Genomic DNA, 18683 nt, shown 5'->3' with positions numbered 1-18683 from the left:
TAGTCTTTGCCGATGAGCCGAGTCAAGCATTCAGCCACCAACTAAGAGTCGTTATTCTGTTATTAAAACACACTCTTGTCAATAAGGTTGTGACTGTTATGCTTCCTCTAAAATATGTAAAATGTAATTCTGGATACTATCATTGTTGATAATTATGGTGAGAAATCTTTCAGTGGCGTTTTAAGTCGCAGCTTCCATTGCAGCGGAGGCCATTATTTGAGGAAGCTGGGTATTTACTGTACGTGTCTTGATCTCAAATGAAAAGCCCACAAGCTCCCTTTCCCACTCAAAAAGCTCCCGCTGCACTCCTGGGTACGGTACTTTAGCTTCAGTCATTATTTGCTTTCATGGAAAGTGAACGATGGCAGCAACTGCAATTCTTGCTGGGATATTTTTGGCGCAAAGCGCGCATAGTGTGCAGGATTGTTTCTCCGCAGCTATCCCAACATGTTTGACGGACTTTGATCATCCACAGACTTTTTGGTAGAGAAAGACAACGATTACTGTGTGTGTGAGACCCCCTGCAACATGACTCGCTATGGCAAGGAGCTGTCCATGGTTAAGATTCCCAGTAAGGCATCTGCCAAGTATCTGGCTAAGAAATTCAACAAAACTGAGCAGTATATTGGGTGAGTATGACTTAGCGGTAGTAGTCGAACACATTAGTTTAGCGGTTGTCCATTTTCAATTTTTTTATTCTTTTACACCAAGTACCGCCTCCCCAAAAGTAATAGCTTCTCGATATGCCACCATGAAGGCCAACGTTAAGGTACAGTAGCTTAGTAGGCCTAAGTATTCATCAAAAATGAGGCAGAGTTTTTATTCCTAAAAAAAACTAATTCACTATTTTTGTAGGAACATTAACACCGTGTTTAAATATTGCACTTTTAAAAAAGCTGTGCTCAAGAGGGGAGTTTGCAATCTGCTCCGAATAAAAGAGTAATAATAATAATAATTTTGGTCATATTTGTTAAAACTGTCATTGTGATTTCACAGTAGAATGTGATGATTATGATCTGTGAAAAAAATCACTTACCCCAGTCCTGAGTGTGAAACCACACTCCCCAAGAAAATAAAATAACCAACTAGAGACCGAAGGCCTGACTTACAATATTTCAATCTTTTGTTGTTCATTTGCGATAATACTCTTCACTTGCAACCCCCCACTCCTGTTCTGGCTCGCAAAAAAAAAAAAAAACTTTAAATCGATATCATTTAGGTTTGTATTTTCATGAATCCTGTGCGGCTCAGAATGTAACTGCGCAGAAGCGGATTGTGTTGGCAATTTCAAAATGAGCGCAGACTCATGGATCTGAGAGAGAGACACAGTGGGAGTGGTCACGGCTGACTTCAGTCATGACCAGTCAAAGCAGCTGCTCTCGTTTCCTCGAAATGCAGCACGCTAGTTGCACAGTGGAGTCCCAATGTGGCGGAGCACAGAGCTGTGTCTTGAGACTATCTTCCGATCGTTCGCTGTGGGATCCATCCGTCCATTTTCTAATCCGCTTTATCCTCACAAGGATCGCAGGGGATGTTGGAGCTTATCCCAGCTGTGTTCAGGCAGTAGGCGGGGACACCCTGTGCCGGTTGCCAGCCAATCGCAGGGCACACAGAGACAAAAACTATCCGTGCTCACACGTACACCTAGGGACAATTTAGAGTGTCCAGTGTCCAATCAGCCTGCCATGCATGTTTTTGGAATGTGGGAGGAAACCGGAGCACCCGAAGAAAACCCACACAGGCCCGGGGAGAACATGAACAGAGCTGGAATTGACTTCGGTACCTCTGCACTGTGAGGTCGATGTGTTAACCATTGGCCTACCGGGCCACCCTCCCTGTGGGATAATTTTCAAAATATAGTAATGATGATAACAATACCAATTGATTTTAGTCAGTAGGTTGCACATATTTATGAATGGAATACATCTGACGTCGACCCCACTTGTCAACAGGACTGCGTGGGTTTTCTCCGGGTACTCCAGTTTCCTCCCACGTTCCAAAAAACATGCATGGAAGGACGATTGGACATTCCAAATTGTCCCTAGCTGTGAGTGTGATTGTTTGTCTCTGTGTGCCCTGCGATTGGCTGGCAACCGGCTCAGGGTGTCCCCCGCATACTGCCCGAAGACAGCTGGGACAGGCTCCAGCACCCCCACAACCCTCGTGAGGATGAATGAATGAATGATAAGTACTCGTGGTAATTTTATTTAAATGTACTTTTAATTCATTCAAATGTGATTGAATGTTTTTAAAGTAATTAATTCACTAGTTTGATTGCTTTACTTTGTTTTTGATTTTATGTACCAGTACTTGGTATGCTAAAATATTCAAGAGTCAATACTTTTACACATACTCGTATCTGTCTGCAAAATCAGTGTCGAACATTCTTAACGATAACATTAACTATGTTTACGGAAATAGTTGATTTTTTTTAACGTCCTCAAAAAATTCAGATTAAAATGCATTTCACAAAATACACATACATAGCAACTGTATTTAAGTAGATATTTAAGAAACCCAACATTTCCTTAAAGATGAAATGTAAATGTATTTAAAAGTTAGATACAACTGAACGAGAGAGAAAAAATGCGCTGCTTCGTTCTTAAGTGCCGTGTGTTGGGTTGCAAGATGACGTTTGAATCGTTATATTTTCACATATTCACTACTTACAATTTCGCCACACACTACACAGAGTACCACTAGAGGGAGCCTGTGTACACAACTCGTGCCACACATACCGCATTTTTGAGAATCACCGCACTTGATAGCCTGTGTTCTTCTTTCGAATGTTTGTATGCATGTTGAGTCTCCATCGTTCACCTTCAATGTAACAATAATGAACGTGTACTACAGTGTGACATGATGTCGTGTTGGCTGCCGGTTAGGGGGACTTAAGCGCTTGCCGGTTGTACACCTGTGTGACTCTTCCCCCCTCCAGAGAAAACATTTTGGTTTTGGACATCTTCTTCGAAGCTCTGAATTATGAGAAGATCGAGCAGAAGAAGGCGTACGAAATTGCCGGGCTTCTCGGTAAGACTCTCGCCTGTGACCTTGGCTGGAAAGTCAAAGGACGCTTTGAAAGCACACCTCAGATTTCCTCTTGACGGATTCTCAATGAGAAGTGACATCTGTCCATGTCCGTTCATATCTCGTCTTCTAGGTGACATCGGAGGACAGATGGGTCTGTTTATAGGAGCCAGCGTGTTGACAATACTGGAAATATTTGACTACCTATATGAGGTAAAGTGACACCTAAATGAGTTTCACTAAGTAAAACAATAAAAGTAGGTGGCTACATTTCCAAACAGACTGTAAAATAATACAGATGGGTATTAACTAGGAGTGGGACTACATATCACATCACATGGAGAGGAATTTGTTCTAATAAACCAAATGCCCAAAAATTGTCAATTGGAGACACCTTATGGAAAATTGACTTTTGAATCACCTGGATACAAGCGGTTGTGTCTCTGGAGTGCCTGCCTCCCCATCAAGTGTGAAATTAAACAACCAAGTAAATCTTGTCTTATTTGCTCATATGGGTTAAATTGGCCAGTGACGGCTTTGTGCAAAGCCATTCATTCACAGTCTGGACGCTCAGGCACGAAGGTCTTCTGCTCCAAAGGAGAGACTCAGAGAATTATGTGTGTGCCACATCAGGTTTTCATTAAAAAAATTAAAATAAAAATAAAAATAAATAATAATAATAATAGGCATTTTTAGATGTATTAATACTTTTGAATGATGGGTTAGATTCAGCAACAGTTGGTTTGTTTTTTTGTCATCGCGATAGATTACAATGCAGGGTAACATCTGTGTTGCACACGATTGTATACAACAATAATTGAAAATGTCTCATAGACCTGATGTGCTGGAATAGGGCAGTCCTTCCCAAATAGTGGACCAGGCCCTTCATGCCTGACAAGGAACATGTTTTTACTTTCTTTCTTTCTTTCTTTTTTGTGCCATACTAGAATTAAGTGCAATTGCACTTCAGCCATTATAATAGGTGGCAGTGGCACTCCAATCTATATTATTATTGTTTACTTTCAAGCTAATTGATGCACTTCAAATATTAAAAAGTAGTAATACAGTTATTCTTTGTTGTAAGTTGATCTGTTATTAATTCTTTCTGTCTTTTTGTCTTTTCTTTTTATCGTAGCAAGGATATACTGTGATATAGAAATGTACCTAGCACAATTTAAAAATATTTGTAAATGTTAAACAAGTTCAATATTTACAAACGTTAATCCTGATGTGCGTAATCATTAGTCAACACCAACAATGGCATATTTTTATGAGCAAAATGATTGAACCAATATGCATTTTTATGTATTATGAACAATTGTTGGTTAAAACTTTTGGGCCCCCCGCCCCCTGATTAGTCTGGTGAAGCTTTATTTCTGACCCTTATCTGTTGTTTGTGTCTTCAGGTGTTCAAGGACAAAGTTTTGGGTTACTGCATGCGCAAGAAACGACCGCAGCGCTGTCAGAGTGACAACCTGGTAATTCATCATAATCTCTTTCGATGTAGTTATTCACATTGAAAGAATGCAGGGGGGAGTTTACGAGACTCTTCTTTCTGGCGACAGGCAATAGCTTCATTTTATAGCCTTAATGCTCATTCTATAGCATTAACATGCACCTACCGCAATGTTAGACTCCAATCTTTATTCATATTGTACATGCAGTTTATTATTTGGGATGCAATGCAGACTAATGCCCCTGATAGCAAGACATCAAATTTTATGGATTTAATACTAACCCCTGCGCAATTCAGTTTTAAATTATTGTACCTGTATCTTGAATATGAAGCTGTTTTGTTTTAAAATTAAATCGAGTGAGACTAGTTTGTGCCTATATAGAGTAATTTGTCAAAATACAACTTCATTCATCTAATTTATTTAATTCTTCCCCCTGTGCATCAGTTGCAAATAATACAAAGGACTGAGTGGCTCCTCAAATGTCAAAGCTTATGTGAGTGGAAAAGATTGCAAAGATTGTGAGTCATACTTTGGTACTGTAGTTAGGGAGATAATACGTACAGTGCTTTGAGCAAGCGGTACAAGCAGCACGGAGTATCATCACTTCTCAATTTTAGCCTCTAGTGTACCGGCACTTTTTACGGCATACCAAGACTTCACATGAGCCCACAGCATCGTTTACACTTACTTTGTGACAGTACTTCGGGTAATTCCCCACCCAAAAAAATGTTGCATTTTTTCCTGCCTCCAATAAGTTTATTCTGTGTTTGCGCTGTCATTTTGAATTGTCATGGAAGGTGCAACCATACAACGAAACACGCCACCAACGCAAAGGTGAACTACAAAATAAAAGATAATATAATTTAATGACACCAATTCAATGGCTTGAGAAAGCTCTTATTTTTAAGCTGGCTAGCGATGGCTAGCTTGACTTGTCTCTTTGACATTTTGATTTGTTTTACAGTCTTAAGTGCCGTTATGTATTCGCTCGCAATATCAACACAATGTTATCCCAAAATCATGTCCAGTTGCTAATTTAGTGCTCTAAGAAATCCAAAGTTAATTAGGCTTTCATTGTATGATACAGCTCTCTCTCTCTCTCTCTCTCTCTCTTTTTTTTATTTTATATATATATATATATATATATATATATATATATATATTCTTTCTTTCTTTCTTTCTTTCTTTCTTTCTTTCTTTCTTTCTTTCTTTCTTTCTTTCTTTCTTTCTTTCTTTCTTTCTTTCTATATATATATATATATATATATATATATATATATATATATATATATATATATATATATATATATATATATATATATATATATATATATATATATATATATATATATATATATATATATATATAAAAAATCCTCATCTCACCCCTCGGGTGGTGTCCGTCCCTCATTCAGCTCGGGTCCTCTACCAGAGGCCAGGAAGCTTGAGGGTTCTGCGCAGTATCCTTGCTGTTCCCAGCACTGCACATTTCTGGACTGAGATGTCCGATGTTGTTCCAAGGATCTGTTGCAACCACTCATCTAGTTTGGGGGTCACTGCCCCGAGTGCTCCGACCACCACAGGCACGACTGTCACCTTTACCTTCCAGGTTCTCTCCAGCTCCTCTCTGAGCCCTTGGTATTTCTCGAGTTTCTCATGTTCCTTCTTCCTGATGTTTCCATCACTTGGGACCGCTACATCCACTACAACGGCTTTCCTCTGCCCTTTATCTATGATCACGATATCTGGTTGGTTCGCCATTACCATCTTGTCAGTCTGGATCTGGAAGTCCCACAGGATCTTCGCTCTGTCATTCTCCACCACCTTCGGAGGTGTTTCCCATTTTGACCTTGGGGTTTCCAGCCCATACTCCGCACAGATGTTTCGGTAGACTATGCCAGCCACCTGGTTACGGCGTTCCATGTAGGCTTTCCCTGCCAGCATCTTACACCCTGCAGTTATGTGTTGGATCGTCTCAGGTGCCTCTTTGCACAACCTACACCTTGGGTCTTGTCTGGTGTGGTATATCTGGGCCTCGATGGCTCTGGTGCTCAAGGCCTGCTCCTGAGCAGCCAGGATGAGTGCCTCTGTGCTGTCCTTCAGGCCAGCCCTCTCTAACCACTGATAGGACTTCTTGAGATCAGCCACTTCAGTTATGGTCCGGTGGTACATCCCGTGTAGGGGCTTGTCCTCCCATGATGGTCCCTCTTCCAGCGCCTCATCTTCTGTTCCCCATTGTCTGAGACATTCTCTGAGTACGTCATCCGTTGGAGCCTTCTCCTTGATGTATTCATGGAGCTTGGATGTTTCATCTTGGACAGTGGCTCTCACACTCACTAGTCCCCGGCCTCCATCCTTTCGGCTTGCGTACAGTCTCAGGGTGCTGGATTTGGGATGGAACCCTCCATGCATGGTTAGGAGCTTTCGGGTCTTAACATCCGTGGTCTGAATCTCTTCCTTTGGCCACCTTATTATTCCTGCAGGGTATCTGATCACTGGCAGGGCATAGCTGTTTATTGCCCGGGTCTTATTCTTGCCATTGAGCTGGCTTCTTAGGACTTGCCTCACTCGCTGGAGGTATTTGGCCGTAGCCGCTTTCCTTGTTGCCAGTTCGATATATATATATATATATATATATATATATATATATATATATATATATATATATATATATATATATATATATATATATATATATATATATATATATATATATAAATTGTTTTTTTCCATTTATGAATTAATTTAGTGATCTGCTGTTACTAACCGCCTAATTTACCTGGTAACAGTGGAACATGGGGGATTACTTATTTTTTTCCCACTTAAAGCACTGGAGATAATGACCCACAAATTGTCATCATCTGAAAAACATCCTATACTGTATGCCACGCTTTCACTTCACTCGTAACTTGTGATATTTGCTGCATTGTGCACCATTCATGTCATCTCCGCCTCCTCTTCTCAATGTGTCTCATTTCCGACACCTCACCAGCAAAGTGAAACTCAATTTCATTTAATACGTTGACTTCCATCGACTTGTCATCCTTCAATACCTCGCCTTATATAACACACATGCGACTTCATCTGCAGCGGCCCCCACTTTGATTTATTTATTTTTTTAAACACCAAACGCATTGTGCTTTACTTTCATCTCAGTCACCCTCACCCATCTTTCTTTTCATGGTGTCTATTCCAGGAGTTTCCAGAGAACCCAAGCAGCCCTGGTGTCACGCCTAATCATGCCCCCAGGTAGCACACCACCACCCCTTCGTTGCTATTAAGCGCTCCCACGCTGTCATTAAAGCATCTCATGCATCTTCATTCCCCCTCCCCCCACCTCCATGATGTCACACTCGTTATCAAAAGTGGATCTTACTACTAGAAACAACATAAAAAATTGAAAAAAACACCTAGTGGGAGAACTTACTCAGAGGCAGGGATGCACTTTTAAAACATCCAAGTGCAGAAACCTCACTATTGTAGCTCACGTGTAAATGTTTCTCCTGGCGCTCCGATTCCCATTCGTTGCTACTGCCATTGGTGAGTTACAATACAATACATCCAGATTTATATAGCGCTTTCTTACAGATGAAACAAACTGAATAAGAATAAACAAAACAAAAAATAGAATAAAAATAGATCGATCTCAACAGCTCTGCAATTGCAGACCGCTGATGGCTAATAACTTCCGGTGAGACTGGTCATCCGCCACCGTAGGTTAAAGGTGACCTCTTTTTTTTAACCAGTAATTTTATTTTAGTTTATTTAGTTTTTACAATTTTTTGTGGAAGTAAAACTCGTAGGGTGATATAGAGTGTAGTGTACACTAACACAAAAATATATAATATTAATAACACGCTCAAAAATTCCCCCCACTCCACGATTCCCTCTAACCCCTTGCAGTTGACCTGGGACCAGTTCGTTCAACTGGTTGGGCATGGCTGCTATAATAATTCCACTAACCCTCTGCATGTGAATGGAACAATATAATGGTATTTCAAAATAATTATTATAATTGTAATTTATTTTATGTATTTGTACTTTATGTATTATTAAGTTCTACTGTACTACTGTAATTTATTTTTTAAGATTTCATATTATGTAGTTGTTTTTATTAGTTTTTATTATTATTAGAAAATACAAAAGAATTCCCTTTTTTCTTTGATGGGGAAATCAATGCCAAATTTTTCTTTCCAATATGTTTATGTGCCTTCACTTGTCTGATTGGTATTGTGTTTGAGGACTATGAGGTAAGCAGCAAAATCCAACAGTTTTTCGCCATCCCAGGGGCTGGCCATTTTGCCACTTGCTGTCAACTGAAAATGACATCACACTTGCTCAGGGCTCAGATAACAACCATCCAAGTCTCACCTGTTTTCTGAAACTGAGCCGTTAGGCACTATGATGTCATTTTCAGTTGATGGCAAGTGGCAAAATGACCGCACCCTGTGACAGACTAAAAATGGCTGGATTTGACTGTTTAATTGATTTTCCCAAAACACAATTTTAATCAGAATACCATGTTTTGACTAGTGGTGCTTCAGGGAACATATTCTTGACAAGAAATGTTGGTTTTGTCTTCCACTTTAAACAAATTGCTGTTCAAATAAATCCCGCCAATTTTTTAACACACACCATAAAGGAAGTGAGAACTAGCGTTCTGATCTAAATTTATTCCCATTCAAATGCACAAAAACACAGCAGAATGCTGACACTTGCCACCATGTTAAGATGATTCCATCGTCAAAACACAAATTGCAGGGTTGAGGTATTATTATGTTTACTTGGCGGACTTGGAAAACCTCAAGACATCTGTACTTTGATATTCTTCTTGTTTATTTTTATTTTTGACCACACCCTTTTTTGGGCAACAAACAAATTAAAGATGAGGTATTGATATACAGTACTTACTTGTGCAGCCTGGGGAACCTTATTCCATTTATTGAACACCAGTCAGTTTTTTACAAGTATTTACCAAACTTCAATATTAACAACAAAGAGCATTTATTTATTTATTCCTACAATAGCTCTTCTATCATCTGCTTTACATTCTTGATTTAGCAAATTAGTCTGAAGGCCATTACAGTACAGTACTGTAATTATTTGCTACCATATAAGCTATAAAAATAGCAAAATTAAAAAAAGCTCGTCTACCCATAACGCTATGAAAGAACAATTTTAAAAAGAAAAATTAGCTACCTTATACCCTGCACCACTTAATGTGGCTACCCAACATGCAACATTGTTTTCCTGCCTTGTTGTTTTGTTAGCGTGTCTCATTGTGATACATTCGCTGCAATGTGTTTTTCGCAGCAGTAATGCACAGTCGAGTATAGCGTGCAGTGGTGGTAGGGACACACACACACGCACACGCACACGCACACACACACACACACACACACACACACGCACACACACACACACACACACACACACACACACACACACACACACACACACACACGTTGGTTGACGTACCACGGGTAGCGTGTGCGTTTGGGAAGCAGTCGGGGTGTGAACCTTCTCTTCGTCGGCTTTACGGCCGACTTGAGTCGGTTTGATTCGGCACAGACTTTGTTTCCGTGAATAATGGTGCTTGCCCCTTGTGAAAACACATTACATAGTCATTCAAAGGCTGTATTACTTTCCCGTCTTTTTTTTAAGGCTGGAGCACAGATACCATTACTAAATGCATTACTTTGGGATGTTATCGCACCATCTGAAAATATTTCTTTGTCGGCGGGAAGCTATTACAGTATGACTGGCAGCAGCTCAACCAGCACAAAATGTTCATGGCGCACATTTTTTTTTTCTCATTTAGTGACCATCGCTTTATTAACCATTTCATGCACCCTGTAAACTGATAACATGATAAAATGACCACTGGAGATGTCCCTCATAGGATAAATACACCACACGTCCCAATTCATGAGCTTGTGCGTCATTCAAAAATGGACGCAATAAATTGGCGGTGACTCATCCAAATCGACACCATATACCAGTTAGTCCACAAGCGCATCATGGATGGACACGTTGGAGTGCTGTTATCCGTATTAAAAAACAAGCAACATATGTGGTATTTTGAGGGGAGGGAATGGAGTAGATTAATTGCATTTCTATTCATTTCAATGGGAAAAGAGGATTTGATATCTGTCAGTTTTGAGTTACATGCGCGTATGACTTCAGAAATCTGAGAATATTTCCTGTGGAGAGGCACTAATTCCCAGGATTTGGACAATTTCATGTTAAAGGGAAACGAAAATGAGAGAGCATGTGTTTTATGCGCCCCACGAATCTAAACACCGAATTTGATCAAGATTGCGTTTGTGGAATGAGAATAAAGCAGATTATTCTGTCAATTTTTATCCATCTCTGGGGGCCGTCATTTTGGCCAATGCTGCCCTCTGCTGTCGACTGAAATTGTCATCATCTTTGGACTCGCATTGGAAACATCACATGACCCCCCCAGCCCCCCCAAAAAAAGTCGTGACAACATTTTCTTGCTAAAAAACATTAATGTTTAGTTCCCTTTTAAACAATGTCTCTACAAGATGAATAGATTATCAAAATAGTTGTCAGTTGATTTAATAATCGATTAATTGTCCATTAATCGATTAATTGCTGCAGGTTAAAAATTAAGATTAAGATATCCTTTATTTGTCCGGCAATGGGGAAATTACAGTCAGAAATGAAGACTAAGATTGTGTTTTTTTCTTTCCTCCCTCCTTTTGCCCCTCATGTTTACCTGTGCTTCACATTCATCGTCATCATCATCATCATCATTCCTTGGTTTGATTCCGTTGACTCAATCCCGCCGCCTCCGCCAACCCCACTACCCCCCGCCCACCACCCATTTCCCTCCCCATGTTTCCGCAGAGCACCTGTGACACACTCCGGAGTCACTCGGACAGTCTCGGATTCACGCCGAACATGTTACCTCGTCACCCGACTCTAGGCAACTTTGAGGAGTTTGCTTGTTGACAACCTGATGTTTGTGGTTTTGTTTTTTTGAGGGAAGAGGGCGGGGGGCGGGGGGACTTGACAGCAAACTGTGAAACAATTGGTATATTTATCAGAGAAAAACAAGGTTAAAATGTACAGTACTGTATCAATGCCTGAATAGAAATAGAATACTATCATCAGAAAAAAACAACTTCCGAAACAGAACTCAGGTTTAAATGCAACATAATTTATTCATGTTTTTCAAAATGTCACTTTTCAGTCTCAATGTGTCCAAAAAGGAAATGAAGATGCTACGTGACCAGGAAGAAAAACACATGAGCTGCTATGTGTAGCACTGCACAGTCTGCAGCATCTACTCCAGAGTGACCTTAACAGCAGGAGTTGAGTGTTGCCTTTCAGCTTGAATCCATCATGACGTCGTATAAGCTAATCAGAAAGGGGGGGGGGGGTGATCATTGACGCTAACGTCACACGTCTAGCTCATATCGCAATGTTTGTGTTGTTGTTCGGTCATCCTGAGAAAACTGAAAACATATTTTGATGCCTTTCTGGATAATGTCAATTGTGTCTTATCTCATTGCTATGAAGGAGTATTGAGACCACGCTGAAAGATAAAAATTGTTGAAATATGAGGACGGCAGAGTGAAATTATTATTATTCGAATGGAGTTAGCATGCGGCAATAAAGTCCTCGTTTCTTCATGGGAAAAAAAATCTATATTTTGAGAATAGTCATCATTTTAGCGAATTTGAATGTTAAAATCGTACAAAATGTCAATTTTGCCTCACTTACGACCTGAGTCATTTTGTCATAATTTTTGTTCAAAGTACTTCTGGTTTAGGTAATCAAACACACTTATTATTTGTAGTTTAATTACATTTTCTGACAACCTTATCAGTGTAATAATTACTCTGCTCATAATATTCCAACTTTTTCGAGTAATATTGCATTACAGTGGTCCTTCGCTGTAAAGTATTGCGGTTCACCTTTCGCAAACACGCTATCTCGCGGATTTAATTTTCCAGTGCAGTTTTGCATGCTGTTTTGGACAGCAAACAACACGATTTGTGTCCTAAATGACTTCCTGTTTCTTATAGTGTACAACAGTGACTTTATGACGATAATCGATTCTCCCACTTTTACTGATTTATCATAAAAGTGCATATTTTATAATGTAACTTTCTTTTTGTGTGATTGTAACTAGCGTTCTTGTCGGTTCAGTCTCATAGGATTAGTTGTCATCAGACTATAAATGTATTCCTGGAAAAGGATGACTTTGTAATGATATAGTGTAAATATCGTTGTCTTGCGAAAAACTCGTATGTCCATTTTTGTCATTTCGTAAACGTTTACATGAATGGGTGACATCACATTGAAAAGAATGTACAATACCTCAGAATCTCAAATCGTTTCAGCGGCATAGCATTATTTAATTCCTAGAAACTGCTTAATTTTGCTATTTGTAATGGCTAAGTTTTCTTTTCCTTTTTCAAGTACAGAGAGGTTTGATTGCAGCACCATTTCATCAATCAGATCTTCGGGAAATAGATGCATGAAGAAATCTATTGGATCTGTTCCCTCAATATTCACATTCCACTGTCCCAGAGGAGGCAGGCCTCCCTCTAACTCATTGTCTTTTCCAGACGTGTCTGCTTTTTTGTATTCTTGAAGTGGGACATACTCAGTTCTTTGAGTTTCTTCAGCATCCTCATCTTCCTCAAAATCCTCATTTTTATCAGCATCACTGTCACTACTGTTACCATTTGGCAATTTCTCTTTTTTTCTTGTAACCATTCATCATCGCTGTCACTGGTATATGGTTGATTATCCTGTAGGTCAGGGGTGCCCATTAGGTAGATCCTGATCTACCGGTAGATCTAAGACTCGCATTGCAAAAAAACCAAACAACCATTTGTGTGTCTTTGTACATGTTAGTAATATATTTTTTGTGTTAATATACACTGCATATTAGTCATCTTATCAGTCTCATTTTCACAAAAAAAATATTTAAAAAATAAAATAAAGCAGGTAAGTCTTAAATTTGTGTATGTGTGTGCGTGCGCGCGCCGGTAAGGGTAGATCCTGTGAGGTTAGTTGATCGAAAAGTAGATCTTCGATCCAAAAAGTTTGGGCACCCCTGCTGTAGGTACTCTGGTTTCCTCCCACATTCCAAAAACATGCATGGCAGGCTGATTGAACACTCGAAATTGTCCATAGGTGTGGGTGTGAGCGCGGATGGTTTGTTCGTTTCTGTGTGCACTGCGATTGGCTGGCAATTGGTTCAGGTCCCACCTACTGCCCAAAGACGGCTGGGATAGGCTGCAGCACCCTCCGCAACCTTAGTGAGGATGAAGCGGTTGGGAAAATGAATGAATGAATAAAAATGTAATTGATTTACAGCAACACAAAAAAAGTTACTGCAGTTCAAGTAGTTTCAAAAACAACAAAGTTGCAGCAATACTATAAATCATAGTCAAAAAGTAGCCAATAATGCACGGCGTCCAATTTAGTACACACATGATGAATGCCAGTTTCCTCAAATCACAAAACAATACTTGTATATTCTAATGATATTACTCCTGGGTTGTTGCTTGATATCCCAATTTTTATTTTATTTTATTTTTTTTTTTTACCTGTAAAAGTCTCAGAGAATAGAAGGATTGGACAGTTATTCCTTCCCTACATGTCAAAAAAATAAAACAAAGAAAAATGCGCTCACAGAAGCAGATCAGTAGATGGCAATACACATAAGGGTCCATTTAAGTGGCCAATGCACAACTGTGACATTTCGATGGATTACTATAGGAGAAAAAAAAAAGTGACTAGCTGTCCATTGTAGTAACCGCCGTCCCTGAAAGGGATAACGTACAAATTAAAAACGAGACCAAAATGGACCGACTGGTTTTTCACAGGACAGCGCCGATATTGACACTCTACATGTTTTACAAAATACCAATCTAATAATATATTCCTGCAGGATTATGATATATCATCCAGTAATACTATGACTATTCTCAAATGTACACAATGAAACTTTTTCTAGTTTACGTACGACGTTATTCGCATTTTCTCTGAATTCTCCTGACCTGTTGCGCAATTGCTTTTCTTCTCAGCGTGGCCACCATACTTCACGTACCAATCAGCACAATACCGTGCGATAGTAATCTATTGTCTGTAGATGCTCCAGTCAAAATGGTGAACTGAAGCGTGTGTATATATAACCACAATCAAATGCCATGAAGAAATTCTTTACTGCTCGTTTGTGTCATTTACAAATTACAGGTATGTATAGATCTAGACAGACTGTTTTCCATGTGTCATTTCACCACACGGATGTAGACCAGAAGTGTCTTGGTGATTAGCACTAACGTGACCTTGACTCATCAAGTGCCGCACACGTTCTGTTCGTTAACGACACAAACGCATTGTACAATTTCGCCCTCGTATCCCGTTGTTATTCTTCTTCTTCTAAATATTCCTGAACATGTAACGAGTCACAAATGACCCTTTGTGATGTAACAACGATCAAGTATAATAAAGTGGATATTTAACCATCGTATACTCTTCTTGTCGCTGTGCTGGTCTCTTACTGTAAGGTCTCCGATAATTTCAGCAATTGGTTCTTGATAGTCAACTGTTAGTTTGTAGCGTTAAAGTGGTGGTGGAGAAATATGGTTTATCAATAAAAACTATTTGAATCACTATTAATGGTCCACTGTCACTGTCAAAAATGCAGTTTTTAGCCGAAAAAAAAAGACCATGTATAAAAATGCCTTACTATACATGGTTGTTGTTTTTTGGCTAAAAACGCCTTCCGATACATGGTCGTTTTTTCCGGCTAAAAATGCCTAACTATGCATGGTCGTTTTTTTCGGCCAAAAATGCCTTACTATGCATGTTCGTCATTTTTTTCGGCTAAAAACGCCTTGCTATACATGGTTGTTTTTTTGGGCTACAAATGCCTTTCTATACATGGTCGGTTTTTTTATGCCAGAAATGCCTGACTATACATGATCGTTTTTTTTTTTGGCTAAAAACGCCTTCCTATATAAATGGTCGTTTTTTTGGGCTAAAAATGTCTTACTATACATGGTCGTTTTTTGGGCCTAAAAACGCATTTACATACATGGTCAGGTTTTTTTTCAGCCAAAAATGCCTTACTATACATGGTAGTTTTTTGGGGACTAAAAATGCCTTACTATACATGGTCGTTTTTTCGGACAAAAACGCCTGACTATACATGGTCATTTTTTGTTGTTGTTGTTAAAACGCCTAAATTCATGGTCGTTTTTTTTGTTCCGGCTCAAAACACCTTACTACACATTGTCGTTTTTTTAGTCTAAAACGCCTTATTCATGGTCGTTTTTTTCGGCTCAAAACACCTTACTACACATGGTCGGTTTTTTCGTCTAAAAACGCCTTACTATACATGGTCGTTTTTTTCGTCTCAAAACACTTTACTACACATGGTCATTTTTTTCGTCTAAAAACACCTTACTGTACATGGTCGTTTATTTTCCCATGGTCGTATTTTTTCGGCTAAAAGAGCCTTACTATACATGGTAGTTTTTTTTCGGGTTAAAACGCCTTCATATACATGTCGTTTTTTTGGGCTAAAAACGCCTTACTAAACATGGTCGGTTTTTTCGGCTAAAAACGCCTTACTACAAATGGTCATGTTTTTTGTCTAAAAACGGCTGACTATATACATGGTAGTTTTTTTCGGCTAAAAACGCCTTACTCAACATGGTCGTTTTTTTTTTCAGCTAAAAACGCCTTACTATACATGGTCGTTTTTTTTCGGGTTAAAACGCCTTGCTATACATGGTTGCTTTTTTTGTTGAAAAACACCTTACTATACATGGTCGGCTTTTTTCGGCCAAAAATGCCTTAGTATACATGGTCGTTTTTGACGCTAAAAATTCATTACTATACATGGTTGTTTTTGGGGGGCTAAAATGCCTTACTATACATGGTCGTTTTTTTCCGGCTGAAAACACGTTACTCTACATGGTCGTTTTTTTTTTTTTTTGTCTAAAAACGACTCATCGTTCACTTTAAAGAGTCGAAATCCTCAGGCCTGCTCCTGAATTATTTAAATGTTTGCAACATTTGTTTATAATTGTATGTATATGTTGTTGTTAGTTTTATTATCATATGCAATTGAATAAGTAGACCATTTCTGAATTAGAATTTTGGGACTCTCTCAATGCGTAATGGGACTCATACCTTTCTGATTAGTGAGTCCCTGGGACTCGCTGCCGGTAAACTATAAAATTATTACTGCAGAGATTACCACTTTTTCTGCACTCAGTGATTGACTTCCATGTATTGTATGCATTGTATGCAGCGATGGCTGTTTGAAAGTGCTCTATAAATACTGTTGACTTGACTTGACATGCAAAGTCATTTCTCAACTTGTCTTCCGTGCCATGTCATGCCTGTTGAGTGTTGATTAACTTCACATTAAGAAACTACTGCACTAAAACATTAATTCATAAATGTATATCATACCCTCGTACCCTGACTGTTCTACTCTTTGAATAAAAACACTTCATTCAAGCGTTAGGGAGTGCAAGGGGTTATGATGGAGGGGTGTTGCAAATCATGAAGACCTGCCAAGTGGTATGATAGCATTGTTTTATACATGTCCTCAGCTCGGCCTCAGCTTCAAAATCAGTCCTTGGTCCCCGACCTTGGAGGTAAGCCCTTGGTCCTTGGCCTTGGCCTCAGAAAATCTCTCAAGTCCTTGGCCTTTCCTCTGAAAATTTTCCAAGTCCTTGGCCTCGGAGTCAAGTCCTTGGCCTTGGCCTCGGGTTGCCGGTCATTGGACACAACACTGCCACTGTGACACTACAAGAATAATATTGACCCGTTCATTAAAAATCAGCTGCAACAATGTCGCGCTTTAAAACGCTGAACAACCAAAGTCATGATGTTAAAAAGGGGTCTGTTGGGGAATGTGTGAAGATAAATATAACATGGGGGATACATACAAACAAAATCATAACTTTGCTTTTCAGGCTATTATTGTCATCAAACAATCATGAGACAGGTGACTGGACAGGAGCACAGGTTTAACACTTGAAATGTATCAGTCTGTGTGGAATGAATGAATGCATTAAGCTTGACTTTTTGAATACTATTACTGAAATAAATCAACATGTTCATGATATATTTTTTTGACGAGTACCTACAAACGTTTGGATTTTTTTTTTGGGTCATATTCTAAATGTTGTTTTGTATAAGATGGAGCTTATTTGAATGTCATGAGATTTGATGCCTAGAGAAATTGACACAAGCAGCCCAACAATATATTTATTACTTCTAAAAATATTTCTGTCAGTAGCGATTAATGTGGTTTGCTGGCAATTGTGGATGTCGATTGCTTGAAATCTGCAGTGCAGGTCGGCTCATGTCCAGCGCAGACAATAATGGTAGATTGCGAGCAACAAACCGGGAGCATGTTACGCTCCAAAAACTCATTTTCTTTTCACTCTGTTACCAGCACACAATGAAGGTCACGCTCAGCACTCACAAAACTTTTATAAAGTAGACATTTCAATCTCCATGAATGTATACATGAATAAATTTGGAGCAAACCAATGTTTCTCCATCTGCATGTGTAACCAACCCAAAATTTAGTGTTAGTGTCCAACTTTTTTTTTTTATTGGGTCCCACACAAAATTGTGGAACTCTGAATAAGACAAATGTAACCATCAAAGTGTAAAGCTGCTTTTTTAAAAATTTCACAACAATGTACCCACTTGACTCATTTTGTGATGTTGTTTTTGGACTCAAATATTCCAAAATAAACGTCCTCAAATAGTGGCTTCTGCTCTAATAGATTAATCAACTGGAATAAATCGCAGTCGCAGATCAACTGCACCCCTTCTTCTCCAATGGCAAATATCAATCGAGCGATGCCACTTTGATTTGTCGGCTGCACTAATCAAGTTAAACAAACAAGATCCGGATAATTCACTCCTTCTCTACTCAGTACGATAACATGTAATGACACTCAGCACCTCTGCCGTGATAGATGGCGTACTCCAATTAATCAACTTGAACAAATAAATGTCACAGCTCATATCAAGGCTTCCATTTTTCACATTATGCACTGTGCTTCACAGTAGTTGTCCTAACATGACCACACACATGTGAATGTGTCTGTAAAGCTGTTTAGCGTATTTCTTTCATCGCCCCGGATTAATAAACGCCATTTCCCGATTACC

At 39.2% G+C, this 18683-nt stretch overlaps 2 protein-coding genes and 1 long non-coding RNA gene across 12 annotated transcripts in view; 2 read left to right on the top strand and 1 right to left on the bottom strand.

Annotated features, from left to right (window-relative positions):
* asic1c (acid-sensing (proton-gated) ion channel 1c) overlaps positions 1–13153 on the top strand; it is a 93211-nt gene extending 80058 nt beyond the window's left edge. For 5 of the 8 annotated variants that reach the window (XM_052088492.1, XM_052088491.1, XM_052088493.1 and 2 more), the window contains exons 6-11: positions 476–629; positions 2939–3030; positions 3161–3240; positions 4434–4505; positions 7681–7733; positions 11361–13153. In XM_052088492.1, coding sequence (XP_051944452.1) covers positions 476–629; positions 2939–3030; positions 3161–3240; positions 4434–4505; positions 7681–7733; positions 11361–11439 — 530 coding nt within the window. In that variant the 3' untranslated portion in view covers positions 11440–13153. The remainder of the gene's footprint in view (positions 1–475; positions 630–2938; positions 3031–3160; positions 3241–4433; positions 4506–7680; positions 7734–11360) is intronic. The other 3 variants (XM_052088489.1, XM_052088494.1, XM_052088490.1) reach the window with 3 other exon arrangements.
* The window catches only part of LOC127616822 (uncharacterized), a 98864-nt gene extending 83858 nt beyond the window's left edge, over positions 1–15006 (top strand). Inside the window, exon 2 of the long non-coding RNA XR_007967209.1 lies at positions 13665–15006. This is a non-coding gene — a long non-coding RNA (uncharacterized LOC127616822). The remainder of the gene's footprint in view (positions 1–13664) is intronic.
* The window catches only part of abcb8 (ATP-binding cassette, sub-family B (MDR/TAP), member 8), a 234825-nt gene that overhangs the window by 202742 nt on the left and 13400 nt on the right, over positions 1–18683 (bottom strand). The window lies entirely within an intron of this gene.

Source organism: Hippocampus zosterae, chromosome 15, assembly GCF_025434085.1.
Source record: "Hippocampus zosterae strain Florida chromosome 15, ASM2543408v3, whole genome shotgun sequence".
Taxonomy (NCBI): domain Eukaryota; kingdom Metazoa; phylum Chordata; class Actinopteri; order Syngnathiformes; family Syngnathidae; genus Hippocampus; species Hippocampus zosterae.
This window is presented reverse-complemented; position numbering and strand designations above follow the sequence as displayed.